At 36.4% G+C, this 21,830-nt stretch overlaps 1 protein-coding gene across 17 annotated transcripts in view; it reads left to right on the plus strand.

Moving 5' to 3' along the window:
• The window catches only part of AGBL3 (AGBL carboxypeptidase 3), a 65,357-nt gene that overhangs the window by 32,756 nt on the left and 10,771 nt on the right, over nt 1-21,830 (plus strand). For all 17 annotated transcript variants that reach the window (XM_072777292.1, XM_072777294.1, XM_072777290.1 and 14 more), the window contains 5 exons: nt 1,097-1,154; nt 2,601-2,672; nt 13,791-13,839; nt 15,180-15,373; nt 20,011-20,242. In XM_072777292.1, coding sequence (XP_072633393.1) covers nt 1,097-1,154; nt 2,601-2,672; nt 13,791-13,839; nt 15,180-15,373; nt 20,011-20,242 — 605 coding nt within the window. The remainder of the gene's footprint in view (nt 1-1,096; nt 1,155-2,600; nt 2,673-13,790; nt 13,840-15,179; nt 15,374-20,010; nt 20,243-21,830) is intronic.

A 21,830-nucleotide genomic window follows, 5' to 3' on the forward strand; every position in this document is an offset into this window, starting at 1 on the left:
TCTAGTGATTTTCTATAGGATGAATGTAATAATTTATTGTGGCTTACAGCATCATTTCAACCAAGGGAAGAGGGTGAAAAATGACTGTGTTCATCAAATCAAGTCTTATCACAAGTGAATTTCTCCAGCCTAATCTCACCTTTCTAAATTGTAGTGGTTATATAATATTGCTACTTTTAACTTTGTAAAATTTTTTCTAGAGTATTTTTCCTTAATCTCTGCCTTCAGTTATTAAGTTTTGATTTTTATACTTTCATTTTCATAATGGTTATATCAATTTTTGCTGCCAAATTTATCTGCAGAGATTTTAGTTTTTAATTCATAGTCCACTTTCCATCGTGAGTTGCTATGCATAACATGTTGGCAAAAAAAATATTGTTTTCATTTTTTTCCTTTCTTTTGCCCTTTTGGAAAACTCTTTATAATATCCACATACCACAGATGCAGAAACAAAAGTTTAGAAACAAACTTTTTAAACAAAAGTTTAAAATGTTTTAATGGTCACACGATTTTTAGACTAGTAAGGATTTGTTGTCATAATTCAGCAGTGCTTTATGTCTCATTTAGTCTACCTGGGACATTATTGGCAACTCCTTTTTCAAAGTAAAAAGCAGCATCATGTGTATGCTCTTACTTACTCTGGACTTTCACAAGATATGAGAAAATGCTTTTCATCTTTTTTATATAAATACAGTTTTGTAATCAATTATACTTTTTCACACAATTTTATATATATTTTTCATTTCATAGTCTTATCTTCTTACATCTTTATTCTCATTTAATAAGTGGGAAGTGGGACATTTTTGTCTTTCTCATTGTAAATAAATTCTATATGAAGTGAAAAAATGTTTTTAACTCCCTTTAGTAGTGTCAAAATACAATATCAATATTTTCTTCCACTCATTGCTGCTGGAGAAAAACAGTGTTATGAAAGATACTAGGAGTCCCTGATTTAAGAGATTTTTTTGTCCACTCTAAGCCTGTAATGATAAAATGAGAAATGTTGAAAACTATACCAAATGTGATACAGGAAATATATGGCATTTTCATGTTTACAATATACTATTATTTTCCTTTTTGTTCTGTGTTCCATTAGGCATGTGATAAAGGACACTTAGTGCAAAGACACAAAGAACCAAATTCTGATGTGAAAGGTAATGTTCTGCTTCTACCCTCTCTAAACAATGTATTCAATACACACTTTTTTGTGCCACATCTTTGAGGTTGCCAGTGTGCTTGGTGCTAGGGATATTAAGAAGTATGCTATACCATTTCTTGCCCTCAGGAGCTCAACTTTTAACAGGGGGAGAGAAACAAGTAAACAAATTAAGTGCAGCATTATAGGTGCAATGCCCGTATTCTAGACTGGATTCTCAAAGAGCATAGAGAAAGGAGTGGTCAGCTACACTGGAGGGTTGGAGTGAATGGTCCATGTACTTGATGGATATCTCTGATTTGAGAGGTTTTCCTCTAAACAGAATTTAGGCATTTTATGTTTTATAAACCATCTTGGTCCTCTCATTTCTTAACTTAATAGAGGATGAGCCCAGGAGAGAAAATTATGAAGTATTCATTTGCTTCCACTAGAATCTGCTAGGTTGGATATGAATTTGCCTATTTCTACTACTATACATTTATACCACACTTATTTACAAAAAGGAATTGGGATAACCTAATTAAAAATATATATGTGTATATAGATCCATTTAATTTATGATCTATCAGGCTAATTAGAAATAGAAATGGTAATAAGAACCACACCTCAGTGGTTGAGCATCTCCCTTTGGCTCAGGTCATGATCCTGGGGTCCTGGGATTGAGTCCCACATCGGGCTCCCTTTGGGGAGCCTACTTCTCCCTCTGGCTATGTGTCTGCCTCTCTGTATGTCTCTCATGAATAAATAAATAAAATCTTTAAAAGAGAAAAAAAAAGAACCACACCAAAGAAAGGGGAAAATTCTAACCATAACTAATATGGTTAATTGACTTGAAATTTAACTACTCTTTCTCATAGTGATCATCCAAGAAAATCACTTTTTATATATAACTTTAACATATTCTTCTGTTATTAAAACTGAAAAGCACATTTTAGAATATTTATTTTAGACCTTTTCTACATCTGAGCATATATAACTCCTTGTTAATCACAGAATATTCATGTTATTTTGCAACCTATGTTTTCATTTAAAATTACAGTGTATTATAAATTTCTTTACATGTTAATAAATGGTGGCAAAGTATTCCATTGTATTAGTGAACCTTAAATTTAACTACCTCCATTGTTAAACTTGGATTTTGCTTATTTTTTTCTGTTAGAAACAATAATGAAGACCTTATAACTCTGTATATATTCTTATTTATGATAGATTCCTAGAAAGGAAATGCTGTTCCAGAGGGTATGAACATTTTTTCGATTTTTGCAATAAATAGCAAAAATGCAACACAAATTCATATTTGAGGACTGTTGTTTTTAATTCATTTGAGCTAAACTATTTACATGCTATCTTCTAGCCATTTTTGTTTACAAAATATAAAAAATAGGAAGTATAAAAGCCTCAAATTATTTTCATGCTACTAATGATCTTTTATCATCTTTTCTAGATATAAAGCCAAATATATCAGATGATTGTATATTTGACTATTTCAGAAGACCATTCCCTAATCAAGGTTTGGGTGAGTAAACTAGGAATATAGACAGTAATGAGCGCTCACAAGTCACCTAAATGTGAGTTACTTAACCTTATGTATCTGATCAAGATCTGCATGTAAGAAACTAGATTATCTTCAAACTGATAGCCAAGGAGCATATTCACCTTCCCAGAAATTGTGAATCTCAAATTTTTATTTTTCTCTCTAGCTCTAGAAATTCATATAGGAAGCCAGTAGAAATTATTTATATATCAAATTGCTTTCTTGTCATTTTATCTAGTTAAAAAAAAAAAAGAGTACCCATCTCATTGTCTCATCTCTTCATTTTCATCTCATGAATTCTAAAGAAGAGAGAAACTTTGATGAGAGTCATCTAGCCTCACCTATATTATAGGATCCAGCCTCATTCAACCTTAGATTGACTACACTTGGTGACAAGTAGTTTACTTTATTTTTTTTTAAGTAGTTTACTTTAATTGCCAGACAGTTCATTCCATTGACAGAGCTTTAGCATTAAAAATGTTCTTTTTATGTTGAGTTAAAAACATTTGTGTCTGTAAATTTCATCCACTTCTTTAATTACACAAAACAAAAAAAATGAAATAACCTGAAAAGTAAACATTTTTGACAGACTCCTTTTCCCTGATTCTCCTTGAAAAAAATGAGAACAAATGTAATGCCCCTTCCACATGATAGATCTGAAGTATTTTTTTAAAGCTATCGTGTATTCCCTGAAACTTTCCTTCCGTTTCTTTCAATCACCCACAGTACAGGATGAGTCAAGTCCTTTACCACCCAATTCATTTCTGTCACTGTTCAAGCTTGAGTGAAACCAAACACAGTATTACGGATGTCAGCTAGTGAGCGTACAATAAATCATCACTCTCATTTGTTTCTTTCTTGATACTAGATTTCCATTAATGCAGCCTACGGTTGCATTTGTTCTCTTGGAAACTTTCCTAAAATATTGATAAATTGGGTTTATGTATACTCAAACCCATAAAGTTTTGTTTTCATTGTGCTGCTACAGGGTGTCTCCATCTTCTACTTCTCCAGTTGGTATTTTGGTTCAATGTCTTGGGCCTTAAATTTATTCCTGTTAAGTCATCTTAGATTCAGCCTTTCATGAACTGTTTATCTTAAGTATGAAGTATTGTTGTGCTCTATATTTATGTGTATGCATATTCAGATGGAAATATCTGTATTATACAGTTGACCTTTTGACAAAGCTTTAGACTTATATGTAATTATCTCCTAAACATTTCCACAGAGATGTCCCACATATCCAAATTCAATTTCACCTAATTCTACACTAAATGCTGTTCCTCCTGTATTCTCTCTACAACCTTGGTATCAGTACTATCTACATAACCATCCATTTCAAGCTATAAACATGAGTTAACATATTTTTCTCCTTCCATTTCCATCCCTGAGATCCAGTCAACCACTGAATCCAGTGGATTTTACCTCATAATCTCTTTATCTCCATTTTAACTGTCATCATCCTTTTCAGATTCTTATATATTTACAGGGAGATTTCTAATTGCCTTCCTTGCCACCAATATTGTCATCCTAATTTCACCTTTCATACTACCACAAAAGTGATCGAAAACACCAATCAGATTAGGTAAAACAACTACCCAAAACCTTTCAGTAATTCCTATTTTCCTAACAGTGGTTGAAGTTGGCATGGTCCTAAAACTTAAAAAGAGAAAGCCTACAAAAGTTTAACTTCTAGTTTTGAAATAATTTCAGGAATAGTATGAAGAACTCTATCTGCCTATCTAATATTTCCCCAATCCATTTTTTTTTGCAGACATCATATGTCCTTATTCCTCAGCAAATTCAACATATATTTTCCAAGAATAAGAACACTGTCTTACATTAAAATCAGGAAATTCAACTTTGATACAATACTATTTTATATCGTATTACAATAATGTAACAATAATGTCCTTTAAAGCAAAAATCACATTTAAATACCATATCTCTTTATTCTCTTTCAATTTGGAATAGCCACTCAGCCTTCATCATGCACAGGCTTGGCATTTTTGAAGATCATGGGCCCCATTGTCTTGTAGAATGTTTGATTTTAAAGTTTTAATACACAGGAGAATTACCTGGGAAGTTTATGGCAACCCCAGCTTCTGATTCTGAGCTAGTCTTTGTTGTCAGCTTCTGAATCTACATTTTTTGTAAGTTACTTCAGACAGTTCTGATGTTGGCCATTTGCAGACCACCCTTAGTGACTCACCACTTAGGGAGCTCTAATGAGAGATGGTAAAAGGCCAAACAGAACCTAGCCCATCAAACCCTTCTTCATATTGAATAGGTTTCTTTCTTTCCATAATGTTGTTAGTTCAAATGAAAAAGATCTTTTGGCAACCGCTTTCTCTACAACATAGAAACCAAGTTCTATAACATGATGTGCATTTCAATAAGAGTTAGATAGGCTGAGTGATAATGATATGCACAAACTTCTCTGTTCAGAGAACAGGATCAAATCCAGCCTGGAAGTCTCGGGGAATGTTTTCTTGAAGGAATTGATCCTTAAATTATGATGCAGTCTTAAATGACAAGTTAGGCAAGTAGCAGAGAGAGCAGAGAGTCACTTCCTTGAATTCTTAAAAAAAATTTTTTTGCCAGTGGTTTTCTGATCTTATATGTAAATTCTTTCCTTACTTGAGATGTAATATGTCTGGAGCTAGAAATAACTCATTCAGAGCCTTTTGACTTCTGTCTTCTCTTACCAGTATTTATTCTCCCCTTTCTAGAGAGAAGAAAACTATTTGATAGAAAGACAGAAGCAACTTAAGAACTGAGAGATTCTGCTCTTTGTCATCCATCAGGATGATTGTTAGTAATATAATCCCAGAAGAACAGATTTAAACATTCTGTGATATATTTTCATTTTGAGTATAGCGAAGTAAAAGTTACGTCTTGTTATCAATATTGATTCATATCTTAACTCGATATTTTAACCTCCCTGACACTATTCTTCTATGTCGCAGCCACTCTCTTATAATCAGTCTTTGTTATATAATATCTTTTTCATGTTTGTTCATGTTCTTTTAAAAAAATCTGTTGGTTATGTTTCCCAGAAGTCTCAAGCTATACTAGTCAAGGATTGTGCTGGATACTAACATACGATGGAAATACAGTCTATTCTCAGTAAGCAGAAAGAGTGACAAACATAATGGGATAAATGCTCCCTGCTGTGTTATGGGATTACATTGGAGTCGTTGGGGATAGAGAAGTACCAGAGAAATTATCTCAAGAAAGACAACTGTTTGGATTCCAGGGGCCAAATAAATATTTTTTTAACCAAGATCTGAATCTATTAAGAATTAAGACACAAAAACAAAATACTAGCAAACTGAATCCTGTAACATACTAAGAGGATTATGCACAGTGACCAAATAAAATTCATCCCAGAAATGCAAGACTGATTTACCATATGAGAAAATTAAGCACTGTAGACTTCCAGGGAAGATGGTGGAGTAGGAGGCTCCCGTGATCACCTCATGCCATGGATACAACTAGATATAACACCCACATCAGTGTAAATAACCCAGAAAACCACCCAAAGACTGGCAGGACAGGACTCTTCATAGCTAAATGTAAAGGAGGAAAAATCCTTCCCTACCCCACAACACAAGTAGGCAAGGCAGAGACAAGGTCAGGAGCTATAGGAAGGAATGCCATGAATGTGGAGAGGAAAGAGTACCAGACGCTCACACCAAGCACTCCAGGCCTGGAGAACCTGCAAGAAAACAAGAGGGGCATAATTTTGAGAGTTCTTCCAATCAGCGGGGCTTAATACCTGGAACTTTAAAAATCAATGGCTCAACTCTGGGAGAGTCAGGAAGGCAATGGGGAACTTCAGTCCCCACACTTAAAGAGACAGCACTACAGCAGCCTCACTGGGATACAGCATGAAAACAGCAGTTTGAAAACACACAGGGTATACAGGAGGGAGATTTGTTTACTCATCTCAAAGCGTGTTCTTGAGGGGCAGGAATCTCTGGGAGACTTCTCCAGGAATAAGAAAGCTGGCAGGTGCCATTTCCCTACCCCACCCCCAGCCTAGACACACAGACACCTGTGGGAAACATTACTGTGCCAACACTCCCTACCTAACTTGCTAACAGTGTGCCCCACCCCCACACTTTCCTTCAGACACAACCCTCCAAGCAGGCCTCAGTTCCAGGTCATCTCCCACAGCAGACCTGCATAAACCTTGCTAACACCACATGAACTGCCCCTCCAATATGCCATTGGCAGAAACCCGCCTAAAGCAGTTCCACAGGCCAAAAAGGTGCATGCAGCCACGACAGAGACCAGCACCAGCACCACTCTAGAGTGACTCCCACCCAAGGGAGATTGGAAATAACCACACACCACCAGTCCACCTGCAGCCCTACCAGTGGAGCTGGGTCAGACATGTAGTCTGAAAATAGGCCCCACCCACCAATCAAAACTTCTCAGAGGACAACACGGAAAGCGTCCAGTAGTTTGGTACTACAGTATCTCTGGCAAATGCGTAGTTTACTCCAGCTCCAGAGCTGCCAAAGCAGTCCAGACTGGCACACTAACAACACAGGATCAAAACCCTACGTACAGGGCAGCCTGGGTGGCTCAGCGGTTTAGCACTGCCTTCAGCCCAGGTTGTGATCCTGGAGACCTGGGATTGAGTCCCACATTGGGCTCCATGCATGGAGCCTGCTTCTCCCTCTGCCTGTGTCTCTGCCTCTCTCTTCCTCTCTCTCTCTCTCTCTCTCACTCACTGTGTGTGTCTCATGAATAAATAAATAAAATCTTAAAAAAAAAAAAAAACCTACCTACAACAGGCAAAGAGAGCCAATGCAGATGACTGGACTAGAGGCAAAAGTGGCTCAACCATAATAGTAGGGTGCACAAAGTACAAAAATGAGATACCTCTTAATTAAGCAGCAGCTTCTGGTGAACAAAGGACACACACTGCAGGGCACTACAGAACCTCTTCTTCATGAGCCACACTACTTTGAAGAGCAGGAGACATAGCTGGCTTTCCTAACACTGGAAACAGACACAGAGAATTATGTTCCAAATGAAAGAAAAAGACAAAAATCACAGCAAGAGAGCTAAACAAAATGGACATAAGTAAATGCTTGATAGAAAATTTAAAGTAATGGTCACAAAGATACTGGACTTGTGAAAAGAGTGGAGAACTTCAGTGATACCTTCAACAAAAGACAGAAAGCCAATCAGAGATGAACAACTCAATAACTCAAAATTAAAAATACACTAGTTGGAATAAATCGTGGACTAGAGGAAGCAGAAGAATGGATCAGCAACCTGGAGAACACAAATGAAAACTAATCAACCTGAACAGGGGAGAAAAACATAATAAAAATTGAAATTAGACTATAAGAGAACTCAGAGACATCATTAGGTGTAATAACATTTGCATTATAGGGACCCATAAAGGAGAAGAGTGAGAAATGAGAGTGAAAATATATTTGAAGAAATAGCTGAAACTTCCCAAATCCAGGGAAGGAAACAGAAATCCAAGTCCACAAGGCACAGAAAGACCCCAACAAAATCAACCCAAGAGACAGAGTAATTAAAATGACAAAAAGTTGTGATAACAAGAGAATTTTAAAAGCAACAAGAGAAAAGAAAACAATTATATACAAAGGAAAGCCCATAGGACTATCAGCTGATTTTTCAGCAGAAACTTCACAGGCCAGAGAAGGGGGCCATGATACATTCAAAGTGCTGAGAGGAAAATATAATATTCTAGCAGCCAGCAATACTCTACTCAGCAAGGCCATCATTCAGAATAGAGGGAAAGATAAAGAATTTCCCAAATAAAAGTTTAAGGAATATATTATCCCAAAGCCAGCCTTACAAGAAATGTTAAAGGGGAGTTGTTGAGGAAAAGGAAAGACCATAAGCAGGAATAAAAAAAAGTAGGAAGCATAGAAGCAATAAAATTAATCTATAAAAAAATCAATCAAGGATTTCACTAAATTTGTTGGGGTACCTGGGTGGCTCAGTTGGTTAAGCATCTGCCTTCAACTCAGGTCATGATCCCTGAGTCCTGAGATCAAGCCCCACATCAGGCTCTCTGCTCCACAGGGAGCCTGCTCTCTCTCTCTCTCTCTCTCTCTCTCTCTCTCTCTCTCTCATAAATTTTTTAAAAAAGAAATGTGTTCCATTTCTATACACTAATAATAAAGCAACAGAAAAAGAAAACAATCCCACTTACAACTTCAACAAAAATAATAGAATGCCTAGGAATAAACTTAACCAAGAAGGTGAAAGACTTGTATTCTGAAAACTATAAATCACTGATGAAAGAAATTGAAGATAATACAAATGGAAAGTTATTACATGCTCATGAATTGGGAGAGCAAATATGGTTACAATGTACATACTACCCAAAGCAACCTACAGATTTGATGCAATCCCTATCAAAATACCAAGTGTTTTTTATAGAACTAGAAGAAATAACGTAAAATCTGTGCAGAACCACAAAAGATCCCGAACGGCCAAAGTATCTTGAAAAAGAAGAATGAAAGTGAAGGCATCACAATCCCAATTTCAAGATATACTACAAAACTGTAGTAATCAAAACAATATGATACTGGCACAAAAGTAGACACAGAGGTTAATAGAACAGAATAGAGAGCCCTGAAATAAACCCTCAGTTATTTGGTCAGTTATTCTTCGACAAAGGAGGCAAGAATAGGCAATAAGAAAAAGGCAGTCTCTTCAACAAATGGTGTTGGGAAAAGTGGATAGCTACATGCAGAAGAATGAAACTGGACCACTTGCTTATACACCATGCAAGAAAATAAACTCAAAATGGATTAAGAACTTAAATGTGAGGCCAGAAACCATAAAAAGCCTACACTAAAAGAGCATAGGCAGTAATTTCTTTGATAGTGGCTGTGGCAACATTGTGCTAGATATGTCTCCTAAAGCAAGGTAAACAAAAGCAAAGAAAAAAAAAACTTTTGAGACTACATCAAAATAAAAAGCTTTGCACAAAAAAGGAAACAATCCACAAAACTAAAAGACAACCTACCAAATGAGAGAAGATATTTGCCAATGACATAGCTGATAAACAGTATCTCGAATATATAAAGAACTGATACAACTCAACATCCAAGAAACAAATAATCCAAATAAAAATGGGCAGAAGATCTGAACAGACATTTCTTCAAAGACAATATGCAGATGGCCAACTGACACATGAAAAGATACTCAACATCACTCATCAGGGAAATACAACTTAAAACCACATGGAGTTATCACTTCACACCTGTCAGAATGGCTAAAATCAACAACATAAAAAACAACATGTGTTGACAAGGATGTGGAGAAAGGGGAAGCCTCATGCACTGTTGGTGGGAATGTGAACCAGTGTGACCACTGTGGAAAAGAGTATGGAGAGCCTCAAAAAATTAAAAAGAGAATTATCATATGTTCTAATAACTCCACTACTGGGTATTTACCCAAAGAATACAAGAACACTAACTCAAAGATATATGCACTCCCATGTTTATTGCAGCATTATTTATGATAGATAAGATATGGAAGCAACCCAAGCATCCATCGACAAATGAAAGGATAAAGAAGATGTGATACATACATATATATGTGATATGTATATACATATATACATACATATGCACACAATGGAATATAGCCAAAAAAATAATGAAATCTTGGCATTTGCAACAACATGGATAGAGGTAGATGGTATAATGCTAAGAGAAAGAAGTCAGAGAAAGACAAACACTATGTGATTTTACTGACATGTGGAATTTAAGAAACAAATGAACAAAAAAAAAAAAAGAAACAAATGAACAAAGAGGCAACACAAACTCTTAATTATACAGAACCAGAGGGGAGGTGGGTGGGGGAAATGGCCAAAATAGGTGAAGGGGATTAAGAGTATACTTATCGGGAGAGAGAACATGAAAGACTCCTAACTCTGGGAAACGAACTAGGGGTGGTGGAAGGGGAGGTGGGCAGGGGGTGGGGGTGACTGGGTGACGGGCACTGAGGGGGGCACTTGATGGGATGAGCACTGGGTGTTATTCTGTATGTTGACCAATTGAATACCAATAAAAAATAAATTAAATAAAATAAAAAATAAAAAAGTATACTTATCATGAAGAGTACTTAGTAATGTATACACCTGAAGCTAAAAGAACATTGTATGTTAATTGTGCTGGAATTGAAAACAAATTTTTTAAAAAGCAAAAAAACTACGATTAGTATGTTAAGCACTCTAATGGGAAAGGTAACCAACATGTAAAAACAGGTGGGCAATATAAGCAAAGATCTGGAAGCGTTTAAGAAAGGATCCAAACGAAATGCTAAAAGCCAAAAACACTTAACAGAAATGAAGAATGGCTTTGATGGCCTCATCCGTAGCAGCGTGGAAGTGGCTGAGGAAAGAAATCAGTGAGCCTGAGGATAGGTAAGACCCGCTTCCCAAACTGAGATGCAAAGACCAACCAGAAGGAGGAAAACGAACAGAACATCAAAGGTCTGTGGAACAGTTTTAGAAGATGTCACACATAATACACATACACACCAGGAGAAGAGGAAAAAAGAACAGAACCACAGAAAACATAAAGATGTGTATTGTTAATGTGTTGTCCAAATCTCAGTGATACTTCGCTCGTGTATCTGAATGGTTGGCAGTGAAAAGTAAAATTTGGCAAATTTCATTCAGTCTATAAACTTCTCATCAAAGAAAACGAAAAGATCTTACCTGCTACATGTCTTCACATGTACTAAAAAAAGCGTGATTTCCTATCTGTGATTTTGAGGCGTTCACTATGTAAGTTTTTGGTCGCTTTTTAGTTTCCTCAAAATTTGCAGAAACACTTAATGAAATTTTTGACCTTATAGAAAGGAAGAAGATAAACTCCGTAGACCTGAGCCTGCAAGATCACTGTTGCCAGCCATAGAAAAGCCATCAAAATGTTTGTCTGCCATGAAATTACCTTTTTGACAGGTGACACAAGAACGTCCTCTAATTTGGAAATAGTCTGAAGATGAGAATACAGGGAAGCACTACAGTAAAATAATTTATATGCTGTTTCTCTAAAACTGAAGATCTTTGAAGAAGCACCAAGGACTATGGAAAAGGATTCATTGCATGTAAGCTGTCTGGTCTTGTGTGTAGCCTGTGACAAAAACTCACACAGTGATAAGACATTTGGGGGAAAGACTGACTCAGAACTCAAAGGTGGGGCAGCCAAATAAAACGGCCGTGAAAACTGTGATTTGTTTCCACAGTGCACCGGACTCTGTTCATCATATATTCTCAACTCCTACTCCTTCTGCTTGGAACACTCCCCTCCCAAATCTTTTCCTAAGTAACCCTTACACAACCTTTACATTTTACTATCAAAAGGCACCTGCCTGGCTTGCACCTGCTGTGCGCACCAATAATGCACTCTCATCCACTCTCTCACCGTGTTAACTGTATTCTGCTGTAATTACCTGATTCCTTATTGTAATCCTCACTAGGCGATAAGGTCTTTAAGGGCATGAATGATGTTTCATTTGACATGTTGTCCTCCAGTGACCTCTGTACCTCTTCATCTGAACATTCCCACGGTAACAACTGCTATCACTGAAAATACTCAAGCTTTGACATTTTAAAGTCAGGTATCTAATTTGCTGATCAAAACACATTATCCCACTATAGCTGCCAAAAAAGTATGCAAAAGATAAAATTTAGGAGGATACCACATTGATTCTGAGAAAATAAGAATTTTTCTGTTTGCACCTTGGAGAGAGTTGTGTAAGATCATGTGAATCCTATAAATTATTTGCATGGAAATCAAGAGGAATAGACTTGTGTTAAGTACAAAAAGATTGAAAATTTTCTAAGTTAACTAAAGTAAGTGGTTAGTTCACTTTTAGCTCCAATAAAACTATTCATTTATAAACCTAAAAAAAAAAAAAGAAAGAAAGAGAGAAAGAAAACTGTAATTTATTTGAAATCCACCTTCAGGTTAAGTTCAGCTTACCTCTGTGCTTTATAAACATTTTCCTTGATAAAGAGAAGTTTAACGTATGGTGACATCCAGTGTCACCAGAGTATCCAAAACAATAAAGAGTATCCAAAACAATGAGTATCTAAAAACAATGGACATTTCAGACATGCAGAACCTACCTGACAAATTTAAAGATGCATATTGCCTGCATGCCAAAAATCTAGTCTACCAAAAACAAGCCTGTAGATACCAAGGGGGTGACGTTTTTAGAGAGGGAAACTATTTGCTTAGAAGTCCAAAAACCTACTGCTGCTAAAAAGTAAAATCCTTTTCCATGCTCAGATTTGTCTATTGGTGGGATATCTAACAATGTCATTGCGCTGGACTGCCACCAGGGACCAGTGTAAAAATCGGCTTGGTAAGAGGAAACCAGCAAGTTGGGTCTTGGAATGTGTTTAGTGTTACCATTACATTAAAGAGGGACATCCTAAAGCTAGAGGCACTTCAGAGAAGAAAACACAAAGTGCAAAATTCCCTACTTTATCATGGGACATAAACCCACCATTGTTAATTTTTATTAAATATAGGAAGTATCTGTTAACCTCATTATGTTTACATTCAGCTTTTATAAGTTTTATATTTATATATCTTAAGAATGCACAAGGGGGACACCCGAGTGGCTTAACCTTCAGCTCAGGGTGCGATCCTGGGTTCAGGGATCGAGTCCCACATCGGGCTTCCTATGAGGAGCCTGCTTCTCCTGCTTTGTCTCTGCCTCTCTCTGTGTGTCTCTCATGGATAAAAAAATAAAATCTAAAAAACAAAAATTCACAAGAAGGACACCTGGGTGGCTTAGTGGTGGAGCGTCTGCCTTTGGCTCAGGTTGTGATCCTGGAGACCGGGGATCGAGTCCCACGTTGGGCTCCCCACATGGAGCCTGCTTCTCCCTCTGCCTGTGTCTCTGTCTCTCTCTGTGTCTCTCATGTCCAAAACAGAGTAATTGGAGATAAGCTCAGTTAAGCTGGCCACTAATGTATAAATGAGGTAATTGTCAAGAAATAAAAATACTAAGTTTTGTTCATCTTTAAAATCTGCATTCAGAACTTTTATGGTATATTCTCTTTTTTAGTGAAAATACCTGGACGAGCTCCTGCTTGGCTTCTAAAAAGATATTTGAGGTAAGGGAATTAGAATTCTTCTACTACCTTATTCCTTTTCCTCTGACTTCTTTGATTTTGATTTTGAATTAAAGCAACAGGTAAAAGTAGCTTTTTTTATAACAATTGCTAATTGATGTCTCCATAGTATCTGTGACTAGGCCAGTGTTCTACATAGCAGTGCTTATATAATATATGTTAAAGGATTTTGAGATTTTAGTATTCTCAAACTATCCCCAATGAATGCCTTAAAATTTACAATTAGATATTTCTACGCAGATAGAAACTCTCTGAGTTTCTCTTTTAAAAAAAAAAATTCTGGCATAAGAAAATTATTTAGTATCCAATAACAATAATTGGATGACTATCAAATTATGACCTGTAATAGCAATTGGAACATTGGTCACATAGGGCTAATACTTGTACCTAAAAATTGGAAGACTAGAAAATGAATTCAGGGGACGCCTGAGTAGCTCAGTGGTTGAGCATCTGCCTTTGGCTCAGGGCATGATCCCGGGTCCTGGCATTGAGTCCCACATCAGGCTCCCCAGCAGGGAGCCTGCTTCTCCCTCTACCTGTGTCTCTGCCTCTCTTCTCTGTGTCTTTCATGAATAAATAAATAAAATCTTAAGAAAGAGGAAGAAAATAAATAAATTCAGGGATAACATAGGTAAACTTTGTCTAAACCAGTCATTATATCACTAGCACCCTTGGCAAGTTTTCCTGTTCTCAGGAATAATGACATGGACAACCATCTGAACCATGGAATACTAAGTATCTGAGGATAGACTGAATTTGTCCAAAAGAGAAAATACTTTTTTCCTTCCTTGGCTCTTGAGCTTCCTTGGCTCTTGGCTCTTGGCTCTAAGAGCTTTGTTTCTATTCAGTATAATGGGTTGTGTGGAAACATGTAGACTCTCCTACAGAATAGGTAAGAAGCCATCTTTAGGCATGCCTGTACTTGGATCTAGGATTGATCAAACTAATACAGTTTTTAAAAATATATTATTTATCATACCTATGGAAATAAACCAAACAATATATCAAAATAAGAGAAAATAGAAAAAGTATTAAAGTCACAAGATGTGAATTCTAGACCTGTCCCTCTTATACCTGCGTGATCTTGAGCAAATAGCTTAACCATTCTGATTCCTTAACATTCCCTCTCTGATGTAAGATAGGGATAACATAGGCCATCTTGCCTTTATTATAGGACTGGTGAGATCTCTAAGTAAGATAATATCTGTAAGTCTCCTTTACATACTGTAAGGTGTAATATACAAATATAACATGACATTACATTACTCTTGATTAGATAGTTCACTATTGACATTGAAATCAGAGGACCCAATTTCTTTCAGCTCCCAAAATATGATTCAGAGGCTCAGCAAAAACCAACACAGACAGTTGGAAACCAGTGAGAAGCCAATCCATGAAATAATTCAGCCCAAGAGCACAAACTTGTATGGAAGCTGTTTCAAAGTGACATCCTTCAAGTGTCCTATAAGCACACTAACTCCCAGCTGGACTGAGAAGACACGGATACCAACAGAAGGTATTTTTTTATTGCTTAGGATTTTAATAAATACAGAGGTTGCTTTCACTATATCATCATTAATAAATCCTATGAAATTTGGCTAATGGGAACCCTTTTATAAACAGAGAGGATTAATAGCCATTTTATTCCTGATTCTGAAAAATACTTGCCTCCTTTAATTTCTATATGAGTTTTAAAAATAGTATTTAATACAGCTTTGAAAAAAAATCTATTTAATTGATATATTCCCAATACCTTGTCATTGATACCTTCTCCATACCGTAGAATAAAAAAAGAAATGAACTGATACACATGACAGGGATGAATCTCAAAATCATTGTGCTGAGTACAAGAAGCCACACACAGAAGAGTAAATGCTATGTGAAATTCCACATATATAAAATGCAAACTAATATATAGAGACAACAATAAAACAGATAAAGCTTTCCTAATAGGAGAAGGGATAGAGTAGGAGATGAAGGGAAGAATGGACTAGAAAGGAACACAAGGAATCTCTTAACAATGATCTTTTCTAGATCTTGAATGTGGTGATAATTTCACAATTGTTTATGACTGTCGAATTGCCAGAGTTTTAGTTTCCAGAGCAACTAGCTAGGTGGAGTTATCCTCTACTGAGATAGTAAAGGCTGAGGGCAGAGCAGCAATTGGGTTTAGACTTGTTTTTGAAATGCCTTTCAGACACTGAAGCAGAGGTAACTGAATAAGCAGTTGGATATATGAGTCTGGAGTTCCAGGAAGAGGTCTGGGCTGGATATACATTTAGGATATATTTTTTCAGATAAAGATAGAATTTTAGGGCAAGAACCTGGATGAGACTCTTAAGTGAGGATGGGTATAGAAGAGGGTTAAGGAGCAAATCCTTGGAAATTCCAGTACTGATGGATCAGGAAAAGAATAAGAACCAACAAAGAAGCAGAAGGAGCATCTTGTGGGTTAGGAGGAAAACTAAGAGGATGTGTTGTCCTGGAAGCTAAGTTAAGAAGATATATCAAGGAGAGGGTAATAATCAACTAAGTCTAATGCTTCTGAATAAGTGAGATGAATTTACTATTGGATTTTACATCATGGAAGTTTTATTCAGGATCTTGATCAGAGAAATTTCAGTAGAATGACAGAGGTACAGATCTAATTAAAGTGTATTTTAAAATAGGAAAGAGGGCAGCCCAGGGGGCTCAGCAGTTTAGCTCCTGCCTTCAGCCCAGGGCATGATCCTGGAGTCCCAGGATCGAGTCCCACGTCAGGCTCCCGGCATGGAGCCTGATTCTCCCTCTGCCTGTGTCTCTGCCTCTCTCCCTCTCTCTCCCATGAATAAATAAATAAAATCTTTGAAAAAAAAATAAAATAGGAAAGAGATTGGAGACAGGTAGTCTTCATGGAATTTTGTTGAAAAGGGAGATTTCTTTTTCAGTGTCCCCCACAGCTACTAAAAATTATGTTTCTCAACCTTTTCCAGCCTGTTCTGAGCTTTTTCATTGCTTCTTGATTACATTATCTTACAGGCATATGCCCCGGTGAATCTTAATGATGTATTAATAAAAACTCTTTTTTTTTTTTTTTTTTTTACTGAAGTAAGTCACTTCAAAAGGAGTTATCTTTTCCTAGTCTTGTGTGTTGTCCCTTTATTTACAGTATATGCATTTAGGGCTCTACATTTTCCTCTAAAATGTCCTAGCTCTGTTAGCACTCAGTTTATTAGAGAAGAAATTCTGTCCTTTCCGATTACTGAACTTACCAAGTATGAACTGAGATGGATTCTATCAGAGATTAATGAAAGGTCCAGTCAGGCGTCTCCAGTTCTGGAAGAGTTTATATTTACTGATAAGTTATGGTACAGATACAGAGACTCAACTGACTGGGGAGAGCAGGGGAGGAGTCATAAATCCTAGCAGACAGATTTATATCCAAGTCATTTCTTCTTTAGGTTTGGTAAACACAAACACTGTACTCTTGTAGTACCCAGTCTTCTATTTAGCTAGACCAGCAGCACCCAGAAGTGAGTCATGGCATTCCAGGCATCATTACTATGTCCTCGGAACAGGCTTTACAGGCACAGGTAACCATTATAACCATTTCACCCAGCCAGTGATGGGTTCCAAATATTGAGCAAGAAGAAATCCAGTTATCGAAGCTGAATGATGGGTTTAAGAGGGAGTTTCTTATACTGTTCTCTCTTTTTTATGGAGCAGATATTGAAGTTTTTAAAATGAAGTCCAAATGAGTACTCTCCCAACTCTCCCTAGATCTCCTCAGTGACATAATTCTGATCACTACCCTCTGTCTCACTTTCTCAAAATATAGTCAACATTCACTTTTAATAATGGACAATTCCTTTTATAAAAAGCCTTACTTGGAAAATTCAAATATAAACAAAAGTAGAGAGAATAAGCTGATCCACTGGGACCCATGACCCACCCTTAATAGTTATCAGCATCTTCCTATTCTTCTATCTATATTCCCACTACTCTTTTATTTTTTTGCTAAAGTATTTAAAGCAAGTTCAGCAAATCATATTTTGTCCATAAATAGTTCAGTGTATAACTAAACCTTTTTTTTTTACTAATAATAATCTGTTTGATGGTTTTATTCTAAATATATTATTTTTCTTATGTTGTCTCCATACCGCCTCAGGCATTATAATTACAAGTAATCCCACCACATCCTTTAAGATGTCTACTAGGCTTCCTTCGGGCTTTACTCAGGGTTTCTTTTTATCCCTCTTCTCTCTTCCTTAGTATATTGGATTTTTAAGAATTGTGTTAAAATACACGTGAAATAAAATTTACCATCTTAACTAATTTTAAGCGTAAAGTTCAGTGTTGTTAAGTACACTCACATTGTTGTGCACACAATCTCCAAAACTGAAACTCTATACCCATTAAACAACTCCCATTCCTCCTTCCTCCCAGCTCTTGGCAAATATCTACTTTGAATCTCTCTGACTTTAACTATTCTAGGTATCTCATATAAGTGGAATTAAATATTTGAAAGACAAATACATTATTTGTATTTGTCAAAATGTGACTGGAGAGATTTTTCATTTCTAGGAAAAGAAATAGATGCAACTTCTAGCTCTTAGATTTATATTGATCTTTTTTACTGACTATAGAAAGAATGTATAACATGTAACTGAGTACATATTTATAGAATAAACAATTAGGTTTTTAGAGAGAAGCAGAATTTTAGAGAACATTTACTTTAACTAGGTGTATAGATAAGGCAAATAAATAATGTATTTGTCTTTCCGTGACTTGTTTATTTCACTGAGCATAATGTCCTCAAGTTTTATCTATGGTAGAGGTGGAGTCAGAATTTCCTTCCTTGTTAAGGCTTCCACCTTTTTTGGCTCCTGTGAATTGAATAATGCTGCTTTTATGAATGTATACAAATAACTCTTTGAAACTCTGCTTTCAACTCTTTGGGGCATATACCTAGACATAGAATAACTATAGGATTCCAAAAATTCTGTTTTCAAGTTTTTGAGGAACCACCATACTGTTTTTCATAGTCACTGAACCATTTCACATTCTCACCAACAGTGCACCAGGGTTGTAATTTCTCCACATCCTTACCAACATTTGTTATCTTCTGTTTTTTTTTTATAGTAGTCTTACTAATGGAAGGGAGAGATAAACACTCTCTTTAGATGTTATTATAATAATTATCACAATTAACAAAATAAACAGTAATTCTTTCATATCTTGTAGTAAAGAAGGGATTTCCAACATGCATTTCCCATGGTTTTTCCCGTATCTCCATCATTCTGTTTCCCAAGATCAGAAGCTTTGGAGTCACCACTGATTCCTTTCTTCTCTCATCCCACACTAATTCATTAGAACAATCTCAAAATACGGGATTATATAACAGTAGGTTCCTGCTAAAACAAATCTTGGATCGTAACACTCCTCTGCTCAAAATCTTTCAGTAGCTCCCCATTTCACACTCAGTAAAATCAGTCTTTACAATGGCCTGTGTAAACTGAGTCCAGATTACCTATCTGAGCTGATATCTTAGCTCTTTCCAGTTAATTCAATCTGCTTTAGGCACTTGTGCCATCTTTTTTTGTATTATTATTGGAGTTCAATTTGCCAACATATAGCATATAACCCAGTGCTCATCCTGTCACCCAGTGCCCCCCTCAGTGCCCATCACCCAGTCACTCCAACCCCCCACCCACCTCCCTTTCCACTACTCCTTGTTCGTTTCCCAGAATTAGGAGTCCATCTTGATGATCCTTCAATACACTATCAGGCTCCTAGCTCAGGGCCTTTGCACTTACCTATTTTTCTTGCCTAGAATGCTCTTTTCCTCTGGTATCTGCTTGACTCACTCCCTAATTCCTTTGAAATGTCAGCTTCCCAGGGAGGCCTTGCCTAAACACCTTTAAAAAAAATAGAAACCACTACCCCCCCTCAAGAATTCTTTGTTCCCCTCCCCAGCTTTATTTTATCCTGTAAACTTTATCATTATCTGACATATGTTTTTATTTGCTATTTTCTGACCCTATAATTAAAATATAAGCTTCAAATGGATAAGAATTTTTAGATAGATCCTTGACATATGATGTTCAATAAATAATTGTTGAGCCAATTCAATTCATATATATATATACACATATTTTTGTGATTGCTCCCCAGATCTGCGTCACAACTTTAAAAGCAAAATGAAAGAAAGTACTCCCTTCCAGAGCAAGAAGACTGGCATAAATTGGACAGATGATGAAAAAAGAATCTACAGGGATAAACGAATACCTCAAACTCAAGAAATATTGCAGTATTTGCTCCCTAGCATGGAAAGCACTAAAAATGTGCAAACCCCTCAGATAAAACAAATACTCAATCCAAGAACCAATTTCCAAATTCAACATCAGTAAGTCAATAAAATTTTATCATTCTCAGCTATGTAATGCCTTTTTTATAAGGAAGCAATGCTTATTACTTCATTATCCTAAGAAACAAAACATTTGCTCTTAAAAATGGTGGCAGCTGTACCACATTTGACAAAGCAACAAAAACCCAAAGCCATCAGAAAATACTGGATATGTGAAGGGAATAGGTTATCAGGCCTTATTTGATTGTTTATTTGCATGAAATCACTCATTAACTTGGATCTATGAGTAAAGTAGGCATGAATAAAAGTATAACTGTATCATGACTTCAGATTTCTCTGATGTGTTTAAGCCTTATAATCCTAGGGAGCTTAGGATTTATAACTTATTATAAGATTTATTTACTTATTTTAGAGAGAGAGAGTGAGGGTGGGGGGGGAGAGGGAGCGAGAATCTGAAGCAGACTCCCCACTGAGTGCAGAGCCTAATGCAGGGCTCCACCACACAACCATGAGATCATGATCTGAGCTGAAACCAAGAGTCTAATTGACCATCCAGGTGCCCTGATGTTCATTTCTGTATTATTCATAAGAATCAAAAAGAGGGACGCCTGGGTGGCTCAGCAGTTGAGCATCTGCCTCTGGCTCAGGGCGTGATCCCAGAGTCCCAGGATCCAGTCCCACATTGGGCTCCCTGCACGGAGCCTGCTTCTCCCCCTGCCTGTGTCCTTGCCTCTCTCTCTGTGTGTCTCTCATGAATAAATAAATAAAATCTTAAAAGAAAAAAAGTCAAAGAGAAAGGAAAAGAAATGAACCTAAGTGTTCAACAATAGAAAATTGCTTAAATTATAGTACGTCCATAAAATAAAATATTACATAGCTATGAAATATTATAAATACAGATTAACGTGAGATAATGTTCACAATGCATAAGTGAACAAAAGCTATAGAACAACTTTGGTATGGTTGTATTTATAGACTATGTAAATATATAATGTGTGCATATTATACACATTCAAACACATATACACCTAGAAAAATCCCTGGTAGCACATAATCCCAACAATGATTATCTCTGGATAAAACACTGGCAGAGGATAATATTCCTCTTTATGCTTTTTCCCCTAAGTTTTTATTAATGCCTATTTTTTATAGTATAATCAGCAAAGTCAATAAAATTACAAGAATAGGCAATTGGTAACAGTTTCTAGTTAGAAGGGATAGCTATCATGCTGGGGAAGGCAGTGCCTTCCTAGTATCTACTAGGTCAACTAATATGGACAAAACAGATAAGCATAGGTCCAGGCAAACAAGGAATCAATCACACATGACAGTATCAGTAGACTCAAAACTCAGGAAACTAAAAACAAAATACAGTGGACCTAGGCAAAGGTGACAATTAAGACCTAGCCTGATTTTTAATCATTATTTTCGTGAGAGATTTCTTAGGGGCTGGAACTTAAATTGTTCTGTTCTTAACCAAAATGAATGAATCTACTGAACACTAATCAATATATTATCAAGATGACTTACATCTCTTTATCTCTGTCAAGCATTGGTCAGAATCAGATATTAAGGAATAAATCTCATATTTGGCATTCCATCTGTTAATGATAAAAATTCTTGAGAA

This window comes from Canis lupus, chromosome 15 (genome assembly GCF_048164855.1).
Source record: "Canis lupus baileyi chromosome 15, mCanLup2.hap1, whole genome shotgun sequence".
NCBI classification, from domain to species: Eukaryota; Metazoa; Chordata; class Mammalia; order Carnivora; family Canidae; genus Canis; species Canis lupus.